Source organism: Ambystoma mexicanum, chromosome 9 (genome assembly GCF_040938575.1).
Source record: "Ambystoma mexicanum isolate Mex_15411 chromosome 9, UKY_AmexF1_1, whole genome shotgun sequence".
NCBI lineage: Eukaryota > Metazoa > Chordata > Amphibia > Caudata > Ambystomatidae > Ambystoma > Ambystoma mexicanum.
The window spans coordinates 1,422,972,163-1,422,986,682 of NC_090931.1; the positions used below are offsets into that span (position 1 = coordinate 1,422,972,163).

At 47.4% G+C, this 14,520-nt stretch overlaps 1 protein-coding gene across 2 annotated transcripts in view; it reads left to right on the forward strand.

Annotated features, from left to right (window-relative positions):
• Window positions 1-14,520, forward strand: part of RUFY4 (RUN and FYVE domain containing 4) — a 239,506-nt gene that overhangs the window by 197,977 nt on the left and 27,009 nt on the right. For both annotated transcript variants that reach the window (XM_069616819.1, XM_069616818.1), the window contains one exon: window positions 13,921-14,052. In XM_069616819.1, the coding sequence (XP_069472920.1) occupies window positions 13,921-14,052 (132 nt within the window). The remainder of the gene's footprint in view (window positions 1-13,920; window positions 14,053-14,520) is intronic.

Genomic DNA, 14,520 nt, shown 5'->3' on the forward strand with positions numbered 1-14,520 from the left:
GACTCTCGGTGTACCCTTGAGGTGCACGAGTAAATGTGAACGAGCGTCCCCCTAAGGTGAACGCAAACCAATATCTACTGTCTTTGTGTATAGGAATACTGAAGAAAGCATTCTTCAGGTCCACAACACTGAAGTAAGTAGCCGTAGCTGGAATCATAGTTAATATTGTCGTCACATCAGGCACAATTGGAAATTGTGGAGCGACAACTCTATTGATGGCACGCCAATCAATTATAAAACTAAACGGAATAGCATTATCGCCTTTTTTGTACACGGGTAGGATCGGACTATTGCACAAACTTCCCGTAATCTCCTCAATCACCCCACGATGCACAAAATCGGAAACAATGCTCTTCAAAGCTCGCTCACCTTCAACCGAGATCTTATACTGCGGAATACGTGGCAGCTTAATACCATGTTTCAAGACTATTCTAACAGGCTCAATCTGTAGAACACCGACATCATTGTCGTCAGCCGCCCACAAACACTCCGGGATATTACTAAATTCTGGTGGCAAAGGTCTAGTCAAGAATTGTGAAACAGAAAACTGCTGTGGTGAAATCGTCAAACGCACTCCATCAGGTGAACAATACATTACTGCATTTAATTCCTTCAACAGATTCAATCCCAACAAATTCTCTCCACAATTCGAAGTCAAAAGAAAGGGACAATGGTCCGTAAAGGGACCCAAAGAAATAGGTACCGGCGAAGAAACTGGACAAATGACTGTTGTGCCAGAAAACCCTACGGAGACATTGGTTTGCCCTGACAGTGAGATGTTTGGAACCCAAGAATGATCAATGGAGCACTTTTGTGCTCCAGTGTCTATCAAGAACTGATGTTTCCTATTTCCCACTACCATTTCAACGTAGGGACCTTTCTGACTAACGGGAATAAGTGTAGGTTTCAAACCCTGCTTCGGGCAATCCTAACGAAACAAAACATCATCAGAAGGAAGCCCCTCAGAGAGGTAAGCAGCAGAAGGGTGATCGAATATGTTTCTAGTATCCACACTCAAAGTCTGATTGTCCTGTGAAAAAGGTTGCTGAGGATCCTGTGAAAACTGACCTCTACCAGGGCCCCCCACCCCGGGGCGACCTCTGGGTCATCTACCCATACTCCCAAATGTGTTATTCGACCTCTGTCGAAGGACGGGGCATTATGCACGCCAATGACCTTCCTGGCGACAATAGGCACACTGGTTAATGTTCACAGGACCCAAGGGCACATTCCCTTGCTGAACATAATGACCTCTAATCTGCGAACTACCCCCTCTGGGGCCTCTAACAATTTGTTGTAACAATACTTTAGTCTTTAAGTCTCCTTTTCTCTTTTCTACTCTATCTTTTTCATTATTGACACGGTTCTCGTAGTACTGAGCCATGTGCAGTACTTCTGATTGGGATTTTGCCTGCCAAGCGCTCTCGGAAGACATAATCTGTGACTGGATGTCAGGCAGCAATCCACGCACAAATTTGTCCACAAATAACCTTTTCCCAGATTCTGTGCCTAAATCCTGTCCACTGAAGTCCGAGAATACTTGTTCAAACCGATTAAAGAACTTGGTGGCACCCTCAGATTTTCCTTGGACACAGGCCGTAAACTTGTCCCAAATAATTCTTTTTTCGGGAATTATAGTTTTTAATTTCGCAATGATTCTGTCAGGCAAAGTGAGTATCACCTGAGGCGGTCTCTCACCAGCTGGCCTTTCCCCGTCGAGCCTAGTTATATTAGCCCACGTATCTCCCAACCCAGGTGCATCATCTATTGTTCAAGCCTGCTTCCACAAATCTACGGGCAGGAGTACAGGGAATAACAAGTCAATATCGCCTAGGGTGAACACTGAGGACTGCAAGACGGACTCTATCTCTTTATAGAATCCTGTCGGATTTTTCCTAATGTCGGGAATAGATTGACTAATAGTGTTCACTTCTTGTCGCGAAAATGGGACGTGAACAAACTGTGATACATAATGTGCAGGAATGTCCACAGCAGCTATACCTGCTGCAGCATTAGCGGCAATCTCAACTTTTGGGACAAATGTCAGAGGCACCTCTCTCATAGGCAACTGAGATATAGGCAACTCCGAACGCTTACTAAGTAACAGAGCTAAGTCGAGCGCTAAGGCAGTCGAAGAAGTGTCAAGCGAAAAAGCTCTCTTATGAATACCTAGTAATTCTGTGGGACAACTAACCTTCTTCCTCACACATTCATCCTGCAGGTACTCTACCATTACCTGAATCACCTTCCTCTGCATTTCTAGCGTATATTGACTATTTGTGTCATATACCTCAACCGGAGTTATCGATAAATCCGAAATCCATCTAATCGCATCTTTTGTACAAATTTGTGGTTCCTCAGATGCCCATTTACGACACGGAAGAAATTGTTTCTGTACATACATACTCTCTTCTTCATCATCCTCGTTCCGTAACTTCTCCAAATCTCTCTTATACTCAAACAACCTCTCGACATGCTCGTGTACTTTCTCCACGGTATCTCTGGATAGTGCTAAAGTATTCAGATCCCTCAGCCCTTGTGGGAGATCCACATTATTTAATTTACCCCACATTACACACCTTCAATAAAAACATTTTTCTCAGGAAAATGATCCTTATTAGACAGTGTGGCAAAAACATTAGCTCGATCATCTCTCTCCATACAATGCTTAGCCCATGCAAACAAATCCCGCTTTTTATCTGTAGGGACAGTATTACGAGTAACAAACTTCGACCCCGCACCCCGATCGACTATAGTCGGTACAGAACCACTCAGAAGTGGAGGTGCAGGCAGATACAATGGAGGTGTTATAACTGGTGCAATGGGAAGAGGTAGTAGAGCAGGCGGAGGAACAACAGCCGGAATAATAGGAACAACAGGTTGAGCAGGGACAGCAGGAATAACAGCAGGAAGAGGCAAAGCAACAGGAAGAAGATCATACGGAGGTGGTGCAGAGGCACCAGGCCTTCGCTCATTTGACAATTTGTCGAGAAACTCGTCAGAAATATGAAGGTCTTTAGAAGGATAGATTTTCTGAATACCGAGTGAGAAAGCCCTATCCATATTCTTAACTGACTCAGACTGTTTGTCCTGATCATACAACAACGCCTTTTCAGCGTTCGTTTTATGATGGCGTGCATGTTTTTCCCTAGTCTTAAGCTGCTGCAACGCTTCTTTTTTCCAATTCTGCAGAAAATCAAATGCCGCAGGTCTGGCCTTTTTCTTTAACAAGACCGACTCTAAGTATTCAATATGAGGGATCTCAAAACTACCATTGATTGGCCACTGAAGTTCGGAGGCATATCTGGTTTGTCTGTGCCAAATATCATTAAATACTACACTTCCAATGCCATGTTTACAATACATAGTAAACGCCGGCGACCCCTCCTGTGGTGCCGGGTGGGTAAATTCCAAAGATTGTCGATCGCTGCGGAAAAATGCCCTAAAGCAGCTAGGCAATTTCCCAGGCATTTCTCAAAAACTTGGTGTTACCTGGTCAATAATCGTGTCTGCAGATACAATGCGCCAAATTCAAATTGTCAGGGTTAAATTAAGAGTCGGGTCACGACTCACCTGACCAAACCTAAGGAGGACCGTACGGTTTATCAAAGAACTTACCTAATTAATTTTACCTTGTGTTTGGTGATTTCGGCAAATCTGCCCGCCTCAAAAAGTGGACCCTCGTCAAGATGCCGTCTGAGAACGCAACGCTATCGTCCAGGGATCGGATCGTGCAGCGATGTAGAGGTGTCGCGTCTCGTTCAGTCGGGCCCGTAGTATCACACCGTCCGATCCCGGTCCGATAGTATGCGTCAACCTTCAATGTTCCGGCATCAATCTTGAGGGTCCCTATTCGGGCACCAACTGTGAAAAGAGAAAAATATTATGAGGCCGGGGAACCCAAAGGAAACACACCAAACACCGGTTACAAAGGAACATACAAAGTACTTTATTTTAAGGTCAAGCAATAACAAAGTCAAATGACAGGTCAGATAGCTATCGGCCCTCAGTGCAACACAATAAACTTCAACGGGGTTCGATGTATTCAGTGAGAGACTGTACATTGGAACATTCAGGCTTTTATACATTTCTCCAGCCTGTTGTCCTACCCCTTCACGGGTTAACCATTCCTTGAATGTCAGGTCAACTCTAATTTATTCATTAGTATGTGCATAGATCAGTTACGTTGATACAGTTAATCCATTTACATGCAGGTCAACAGAAGGACAAGGTCTCAGTTCACGACCCTAACAAGTGGCCTGCAGGCAAGTTATACATTAGCTGTACGGAGGTCATGCCGGCCAGGTTCTGTTCGGAATGGCATCGTCCACCATTTTGATGTTCACGTTGACTTTTAAATAGCAAGAGAACCTAAAATGGCGGTTTGATTCAAGATGGCGACTTACATCAATTTCTAAGGTCAAGACCTTGCCGTAGAGAGTTATTCGCGTACAGTTTTATGTGACTTGGTGTAGGCCAATATACATACAATTGTTTACACTAGGAGGCATAATTTAATATCCAGTTTGACAATGCCAAAGTTGCCAAAAAAGAGAATTACCCTTCCCGAAGGAAGATGAGTGATTAACAGAAAGTAAGAAAGACCTGGCAAGATGTAAAATGTGAAACCTCTCTTCCTCCTTCAAGGCAGGAATAGGAAAGAAGAAAGGCAGCATAATCTCCTGCACCAAATGGAAGGCAGATACTAAATGTATGCGGGACCCAGACCAAGACGAAAGACTTCTCTATCTGCGAGAACACGCAGTGATGTGGGGATGCCATCAGTGCGTCCAGCTCACCCAATCACCTAGCCGAAGCCATCAGATCCAACATGCCTTCAGTGCAGCCAAGATAGCAAACACCTCCCTCAAGGGCTGATAGCTAGTACTGCGGAGAGAAGTGAGCACCAAGGACAATTCCCATGCTGGATCCAGGGACAACGGAAAACCCCTGGAAAAGTATCTTGCCTAAGGCAATAATGGACTCCAAGCATCTCCACCCTACCCCATCTGAGGGGTAAAGGGCCCAGCTTGCTTCTTGAAAACAGTGTTGTGTATATACACCCAGCTGTCATCTTGGCATCACACGCAGTATCATGAATATAGCTCCCAGCTCACTTCTTGACAATATCCTATATACCACAAGTATCTATTTCCCCAGGCTAAGTTGTTTTTTTGTAAGATTGTGATATTGCTACCCTCCAAACAGGAGTGTACCTTCTTGGTCAATAGGTGGTAGACATATTTTCTCTTACTCTTGCAAGGTTTCACAACTGGGCTCGAGAACTTACTCAAACATTCAGTTGCCAGGTATCCTTGCCCTGTAGTAAGGTCACCCTACTGGGCTCCAGGCCTGGCTCAATCCTGCAGAAACTCCTTTTCTCACTGTCAGACAAGTTCACCCTCCTGGGCTCTTGGGCTTAATCAATCCTGCAGAAGCGGCTATTCTCAACTCAAACTCTTTGGCTCCAGATGTTCCTCAATCCCACAGAAGCATTTTTTCTCAACCTCTGACAATGTCACCTTTCTGGAATGCAGGGCTTGCTCAATCTTGCAAAAGCAGATATTCTCATCCTATGACAAGTTCTCCCTGCTGGGCTCTAGGTCTTGTACAATCATGCAGAAGCAGATACTCCCATCCTCTGACATGTTTAGCCTCTTGGGTTCCAGGGCTTGCTGAGTCCTGCAGAAGCAGCCATTCTCAACCTCTGACAAGTCCCCCCTCCTTGGCTCCAGGGCTGGCTGCGTCCTGGAGAAGCAGCCATTCTCAGCCTCTGACAAGGCCCTCATTCTGGGCTCCAGTGCTTTCTGAGTCCTGCAGAAGCAGCTATTCCCAACCTCTGACAAGGGAACCCTCCTGGGCTCCAGGGCTTTCTGAGTCCTGTAGAAGCAGCTATTCTCAACCTCTGGTAAGGTCATCTCCTGGACTGCAGGGTTTGCTCAATCCTCTAGAAGCAGCTACTCTCATTCTCTGAGAAAGTCCCCCTTCTGGGCTCCAGGGCTTGCTCAATCCTGCAGAAGCAGCTACTCTCATCCTCCGAGAAGGTCCCCCTCCTGGGCTCCATGGCTTGCTGAGTCCTGCAGAAGCAGACTTTCCCAACCTCTGACAATGGCTCCGTCCTGGGCTCCAGGGCTTTCTGAGTCCTGCAGAAGCAGCCTTTCTCAACCTCTGACAAGGTGCCCCTCCTGGACTGGCTGAGTCTTGCAGAAGCAGCTAGTCTCATCCTCTGTCAAGGTCACCCTCCTGAGCTCCAGGGCTTGCTGAGTCCTGCAGAAGCAGCTGTTCTCATCCTCTGACAAGGTCACCCCCCTGGGCTCCAGAGCTTGCTCAATCCTTCAGAAGCAGCTATTCTCAACCTCTGACAAGGTCACCCTCCTGGGCTGGCTGAGTCCTGCAGAAGAAGCTATTCTCATCCTCTGACAAGGTCCCCCTCCTGGGCTTCAGGGCTTGCTGAGTCCCGCAGAAGCAGCTTTTCCCAACCTCTGGCAAGGTCCTGCTCCTGGGGTCCAGGACTTGCTCAATCCTGCAGAAGCAGCTTTTCTCATCCTCTGACAAGGTCACCCTCCTGGCCCTCAGGGCTTGCTCAATCCTGCAAAAACAGCTATTCTCATCCTCCATCATGGTTGTCCCTCTGGCGACATTCGGAAGCTTCTTTTTGCACTTGAAGGCGCTGTTATATTCCATGGCAAACACTGCTGCAAATGGTAAAACGATCTGTTTAGAGTCCTCCTAGTTGCCCATTGATAGCCATCTTCCATTCCCTGTCTCCTGCTCTCCAGCTTGTGCTCTAGTTCTGCCCAATCTATGCCCCTTGCAGCTCTGCCTCCAGCTGTTTCATCGTAGTCATAATTAGAGCACATACCCAATAAAGATTGTGACTGGTTATTCACCTGTTTCATTTTCCCCTTAGTACTGGATTCGTTGTCCCTGGCACCCTTATAGTTTTTTCTCTCTTTCTATTGAGATGCATCATCTGTGGCTGTTCAAAGTTTCCCTGTGTATCATTTGATTCAAATAGCCTTGGTGTGGTAGAAGCCTAAGGCTCAAAGGACCCGCTTGCCATTTTGAAATCAGGCAGAAGTGGTTCTAATGTGGCTATGTGGCAATGGTTCCTGTCACTTTGCTTCTAACGCAGTGGCCTCTGCCCTCAACAAGCACGTGGAACGCAGTCCTCGGGGCTTGCCAGAGTTCACTGACAGGGTTCTGCACGAAAGAAAGCTGCATTCTCCATGACAGATCTGGGGGAATAATACACCACTTAAGAGCCTTGCTGATACTGGTAGATATTGGCACCACCTTCTCAAAACCCTGGGTCACCTGATCCCAATGAAAAAATAGATGCCATGCCAGGAGGCCAAGGTGAAGGCAAGGCCATTGGTAGATACTGGCACCACCCTTTCAAAACCCTGGGTCACTTGATCCCAATTAAGAAATAGATGCCATACCAGGAAGCCAAGGTGAAGACAATGCCATTGGTAGATACTGGCACCACCTTCTCAAAACCCTGGGTCACCTGATACCAATGAAGAAATAGATACCAATCAAGGAGGCCAAAGTGAAGACAAGGCCATTGGTAGATACTGGCACCACCTTCTCAAAACCCTGGGTCACCTGATCCCAATGAAGAAATAGATGCCATACCAGGAGGCCAAGGTGAAGACAAGGCCATTGGTAAATACTGGCACCACCTTCTCAAAACCCTGGGTCACCTGATCCCAATGAAGAAAAAGATGCTATACCAGGAAACCAAGTTGAAGACAAGGCTGTGTCACCACAAAGAGACCTGCCACCTACTATGGAGAAGGACAATATCAGCCCCATGGCATTGAAACCTGGCCTGCGGGTAGAAAGACAAAACTAAAAAGGCAGACTCACCACGTACCCACGCACCTAGAGCGAGTGCCTGGCGGAAGCCTGCTCCACCACGGCACGCCAAATAGGCCCCACTTTAGCTTGAGTGCTCATCAAGAGACGTCATGCAGTGTGGCCCACTGGACTGCAGGTCCTGGGGTGCTGGAAATGTCACTTCTTGAGCTTGATCAGGAGTCTGCCTATCCCCAGAGCCCTTTGTAAAATCTCTGGGCGGGGTGGGGTCGGTGGCGGGGGGCATTTTAAGGCATAGGGGTGGAGCCTAATATGCAAGTGAATGTTTTGAAAGCAAAAAGGCAAGAATTTGTAATGACATGTCCTGATCAGAACATAGAAGGGTGCATCCTAGAGGTGGAGGGAAGCAAACAATTATTGATCAAAGGCCAATACATGTTTAGTCTTATGATCTTGAAATACAGCGTATTGAGAACATTCCACCTGTCATGGATGGGATCAGCAGGGCACTTGTTGAACAAGTCATGCTATGCAATGTCTTTACTGTTCATTTGTTATCATTTGAAGAGGTGTCGAAACAGATCTCTGCCGCTTCATGGAATCCCTGTTCCAATGCATGTGTGTTCTTCAATCATACATGTCTCTCCTCCCCCTTTTCACTGCCATTATTGGGGATACCTACCACTCCCCCCTGCTTCCCTTTGATAATACCTTTGCCTAACCTCAATCTAATGGTGTTGAGGTTGGAGGTCAAAAGAAAGGTGCTAGGGTATATTCTGAGAAGATCTGTGTCACTATCCAAAAGTCTCATTCCCTATTTTGCCCAAAAACACTCCACAATATCAAGGATTGAGACCCCCGCTGTCTGTCTCCAGGTCACTCAAGGTCAAAGGGGGATTTACAAGCTTGCGTTCTTTGGCTTCTCATTGTGCGTTCCTTGGTTTAGAAAATGCTCATTGGCTAAACTATCTTAACCAACGGGCCATGGATTCCTCCCCGGACATTTGGGCCATAGACACAGCACACTCCTTACATAAAGTGCTGGTGACTACACCTTGCTTTCGGGGATACCCAAAATGATTACCAGTAGGAGTGTATCCCCCTCATCTTGGGTGGTTTTCAGACTGACGTTATTCTCACGCAATAGGGATGAGGGGCTTCCTGGGCTGGAGCCTACTACAGTCACTGGTATGCTTTTCTAGGTGCTGATACAGGCTATGGTTGCTCTCTCTCCCAGTACATGGGCGTGTACCAGGGTCTTGGCTACAGGATCTGAGTCTTGCACCAGGGTCTTAGCTACAGTCCTATGCAGGCTAGCAAAACAATGCCTCTCCTTCAGGCTTTCCTGGCCCGGCAAGAATCTAGGACAATTCCCCAGAAGTCTCTTGTTGTGTATCAAGGCGGGTGGCAGAAGAGATAGCTGGAAGACTGATGCCAATTCCTTTGCTTCCACAAGCGTTATTCTAAAAGAGATTTTAATGTTTTGCAGGACAGCAGCCACAGGGAGGAAAGGGTGGTTAGGAGATAGGCCGGTCTCTGAAGCCCAACAAAGGCATGGGGGGTCATTACGGGTTCGCCAGTAACCCGCCGGAATTACTGGCAAACCCATCTTACCATTACCAGCGCCCGATATCCCGATACTAACGGGATATTACGGGTGCCGGCAATGGCGGCAAGTTCCCATTCCATGGAGTCCCTAGGGTTCAGTGGAATGGGTTTGCTGCAATCACTGGCACCGGTACTGCCGGTGCCGGTGATTGCAGTAATTATTTGCCAGTAGGGGCCTGCAGGTAGGCCTGTCAATGGATCAGAGCCCCTAACGGCAAATTCAGAGTGTGCCGGGCCAGTAAAATTGCCAGAGCCAGTATTATCAGCATTTTTTCTGGCATTTTACTGGAACCAGAACACTCGTAATGAGCCCCATGGAGTTATAGGGAGTGCTCAATTGCTTCAAAAGCATACAAAATCCTCTGAACATTTCTCTCACTTCTTACCGGCGTACTTGTTCTGGGGAATGAGGAAGGTGTCTTGGACCTCATGGAAGCCAAGACATCCAACATGAACCAGTCGGCAAGGTTCATGGAAAGATGGTCCATATAGTGACAAAGGAAGAAGCCAGCACTAGCCCAGGCCTGAAGGGAGGAGCCGGCAAAAGTAAAGCGATGTGATTGGGCCCGATCACAGGAACTGCAAATCTGTGCGAGAGCCCAAGTCAACACGTGCATTGCCTGGCTATGTGTTGAAGTCCTTCTTCTGTTTTGTTTTTTTTAATAGCTGTTTCTTTTTCCTGGAAGTGGCCTGATGGAAACGGCAGCAGCAATATTGGAATGGAGTACTTGCAGTATGTTCCAATGGGCAAGACCTGAGCTTCACTATGAAGTAGAATTTCTCCACACTCTTGTTTACTCACTTTCTGTTTGCACCAACCCTTCAGGTCTCCTTCCTAATGTCCACATGTTCTGCGTCCTTCCTCAGCCTAGTCAAGCTCCCAATAATGCTTGCGATTGGCTGAGGCGTCATTTACTTCTTATCCCCCGGTGACAGTATTGGTCATGACTTGCTGTCTCCAGCTCCTCCCCATGAGTTCTCGCTTTTCCTTTCAGGGTATTCATGTGGTGTGGGTTGACCTAATACTTAGTTGTGTGAATGGATTGCACAGAGCCGGCCTTAGGGCAGGGCAGGTCAGGTGGCCGCCCGGGGCGTTCTCCCATTAGACCCCTGCCACACCAACTCGGAGGAGTCTTTCATGGTCTCCCCCAAGCTGGTGTGGTGGGACAAGCCCCGGCAGTTACCCTATTGAAATTAAATTCGCTCTCGGGAGCAGATCGTATTTAATAACAATAAGGAGCTGATCCGCACCTATTCAAAATGTTGCTGTTCCCTCCCTCCTGCCCCATGACATGGGCTTGTGGGGGGATGGGAGGTGTGCCACATTTTTTATTTGCTGCCCGGGGTTCTGCAGCTTCTAAGGCCAGCCCTGGGGTGAAAGGCTATAAGCTACTGCCATTCTGGAGTCAAGTGGCACTGTCTTGGCAACCCTACGGCTCCACGGTTGTGCTCCCAGAACCTCTCACAATACTGCTATTTTCTAAATGTGAAGCATGGGTGGGGTCACCAACATCCACCAACCTTGCAATCTTGGCGGAGCGCGAAGCAGCTCACGAGTCTCTGATACACTCTCGGGCACAGTGCCATGAACGAATGTCCTTCCATTGCTGCACCCCTTGCCCTGCCAAGGGCAAGGACTATCCAAATCTCATTACTGGATCACCCTCACAAGTATGCCAGTTCCATCATGGCTCCATGGCATAGCAGCTGAGGTGGGAAGGGAAGCTCTGGGGGAACCCGCATTGATCGCCTTCCAGGTGGTGCATCACAGAGCGGAAGGATACCCCTGACCCCCCCCCCCCCAACCAAAGCCTCCAGCCTCCCAGGTCCAACATGTCCATGACCAGTGGCTTCATCACAGATCATTGCGTTTGAGGAGAACTATGGAGCACCCAAGGGACCTTCTACCAGGAAATGACTTGAATAAACACCTTGGCCCTTCTCGTCTGCAGGCGCCACTGCCCGTCTCTTAATGCACAGCTCCCAGATTGCACTGCCACTGACAGTCTTACAGGAAATGAGGGTAGAGAAGAGTCCTGGATCTAGAGCAAGAAAACAAACTCAATCGAAAACCCTCCTATGACGATTTGCAGAACACAGAGATGTGGCATAGACAAATCAAGCAAAAACAGTCTGCCCTCCACCTGCTCCACCAGAGCAATGCACGCACGCATGGCCCAACATGCTGAAGACCTTCCTTTAATGGAAAGGAGGGAGGCATGCATCCAAATCCTCCTAGGCCTCGACTAAAACTGACCATTGTCATGTCTGTCCAGGGGTAGACTGGCCCATAGGGACCTCTGGAGGTTTCCCGGTAGGTCTCTGCAACCTGGGCAGGAGTGAACTAGCCTATAGGGAACTATGGAGATGTCCCTGTTATCCTCTGCACCCTGGGCAGGGGGGGACTGGCCTATAGGGAACTATGGAGATGTCCCTGTTATCCTCTGCACCCTGGGCAGGGGGGGACTGGCCTATAGGGAACTATGGAGATGTCCCTGTTATCCTCTGCACCCTGGGCAGGGGGGGACTGGCCTATAGGGAACTATGGAGATGTCCCTGTTATCCTCTGCACCCTGGGCAGGGGGGGACTGGCCTATAGGGAACTATGGAGATGTCCCTGTTATCCTCTGCACCATGGGCAGGAGTGGACTGGCCTATAGGGAACTCTGGGGGATTTTCCAGTTGGCCTCTGCACCTGTGGTATTTCCAAATGTTCCCATAGGAAAAGGGTTGGGCTTGCTGAAAATGTGTAATTGGGGCCACTTTGAAAATGATTTCCAGGGCCTCCTTTGGTTCCCGGTCCACCCATGTGTCTGTATGTGTTCATGTATGTATGGGCTTTTGTATGGTATGATATAATATGATATGATAGTTTATTTATATGGCGCCTATACACAATGTGTTTCAAAGCGCTTCAAGGCAAGGGAGGGAACAAGGGAAAATACAATGACATTATTACAGGCCATGAACAGTAAGGATGTGAAATTAACTATAGTACTCAGCTTGATGACATTTCAGATAGTGCAAGAGCTAAGACATAGATAAGGAAGGGAGGGGGAGAGTGGGAAGGAAATGGAAACAGACAGGCGACTACCGTACTAGGCCTGACGACATATCTGGTAGAGCCGGAGAAAACAAAAGGTGAGGGAGACGGGTGCAGAAAAGGAGGGGAGGAACAAAACAAGTGACTATCGTACTAGGCCTGACGACATTTCAGATAGTGCTGGAGGGGTGGTGGGGAGGGAAAAAACAATAATGGGAGGGTGGAGGAAACAGACGAGGTTGCTATCATATTAGGTCCAGGGACAATTCTGATAGAGTAAGTGCATAGAAGAAAGTAAGGGCAGGAGATAGGAAAAGGGAGAAGGGAAAGGACGAGAGAAAAGAGAGTAAGCAGTCAAAAGAGTGGAGAAGTAAGAGGGGAGAGTGAATACAATTGCAGAAGTCAGTAGTAACACATAATGTTGCAAGCCAGGATACAAGATGAAGATGGGAACAGCATGATTCTGGGCCGCCTGAATCATGCTCAGTATAGTGGAAACCTACCTGTGAACCATCAAAGGGATGTACAACAGGGGACACAGTGAAAGGGTATAGTAATATTATACAATCAGGGGAGCACACGCGAGTGGCAAAGAAGAGGAGCAGAATGACTGGGACAGTGGCCAGAGCTTGAAGATAATATAACCTTCTGTATACCTTATGCACAAAAGAGTGACTTCTTAATATTTACTTAGTTTATAGCCTAGTTTAGTTCGCTTTTTTTGTGGGTTGAAAAGCGTATGTGTTGTTTTGTGCAATGGAAAGGATTATTATTCTGGTGGCTGTGTTCTGCTTTCCTGTGAAGGCGTGCTGCTCGCACAGCTCTGGGTGCAAAGAGCGGGGCAGCATTTGCAGGGAGAGCCCATTGCATGCTGTCCTCTGATTATGCAAAGAGACGGTCATGCTTGGACAACAATGAGTGTAGTAGACCGGGTTGGTATTCTAGGCTGTCCATTGGTGGAAATCCATAATTCCTGGTAATTATCTCATTCTCTGAAATGTAGCTTCAGCACCCCCATGCCTGAATGGTGCCTCCCCAATTAAGTACTGTGGCTCAGAGGAGGTCAAGTGCGAGATGGGCCTTTCTAAACAGAACAGGCCTCTTCTTGGAGCAGAAAAGGGATGGCAGAGAACTGCAATGAATGCCTTTGCTGTTCAATAGCTGTTCTCAGTGTTGCTTGGGGTGAGTAACACGCGGGATGGCCCTCGTTCATTTTTAATCGCATGTGGTTGATCGACCAGTTTGTAATTCTAACCTCTGTTCCCACACTACTGTGATTCATATCAGTTTTCTCTCCATTTTGTGTCATGCCATCAATCCTTAAAATCTTATTTCGTGTCGCATAATTGATATCACCAAGTCTCAGCAGGTCCATGCAATGAACCCACTAATTCACATGTTCCTTTGGTCTACCCTCCCCTGCCCTTTCCCACAATGCCATTCAGCGAGAAAGATGCCCTGTGGAAGAAGACCGAAGGGATTTCAGTTGAACAGAAAGGAAAATCTGTGCCGGACCCTAGCGCCTGCAAGACCTGCAAGAAGGACTTCAAGCTGCTCTCCAAAAAATACCAATGCAGGTATGTCTCACCCTAGGATTCAAGCGCTATCAGTTTCAAGGTGCACTTCACATCCAAACAATGAAGGGAAGGTCCCTGTCCCGCAGAGTGGCTCCTATTGATCTTGTTCCTGGTAGATCATGTCTACTCTATGGAATATAGTATGGCAAAGGTGACAGATTCCAGCTATTATATGCCTTATCGCATGGGCTGCTGCCTTACAGCCTGGTGTTTCTAATTTTGGTGTTGCTCCTCTGTTTTGTAGTATCCCAGAATGCTTCCTGTCCTCTAGCAAAGTTCTCCCCTGGGATTATTCTCCATCATTCTCTTTTAATTAATAACTTAGATAAGCGATTAAGAAAATGACCATGGGAAGATTTTCTACCTTCCTTAATCGTGTTATCTAATGCTATGTTGTTTAAAAATTATTTTTGTGTTAGTTTAACAAAATGTAGCCTATTGCACCCCAATTCTTGTAATTTTTGTAAT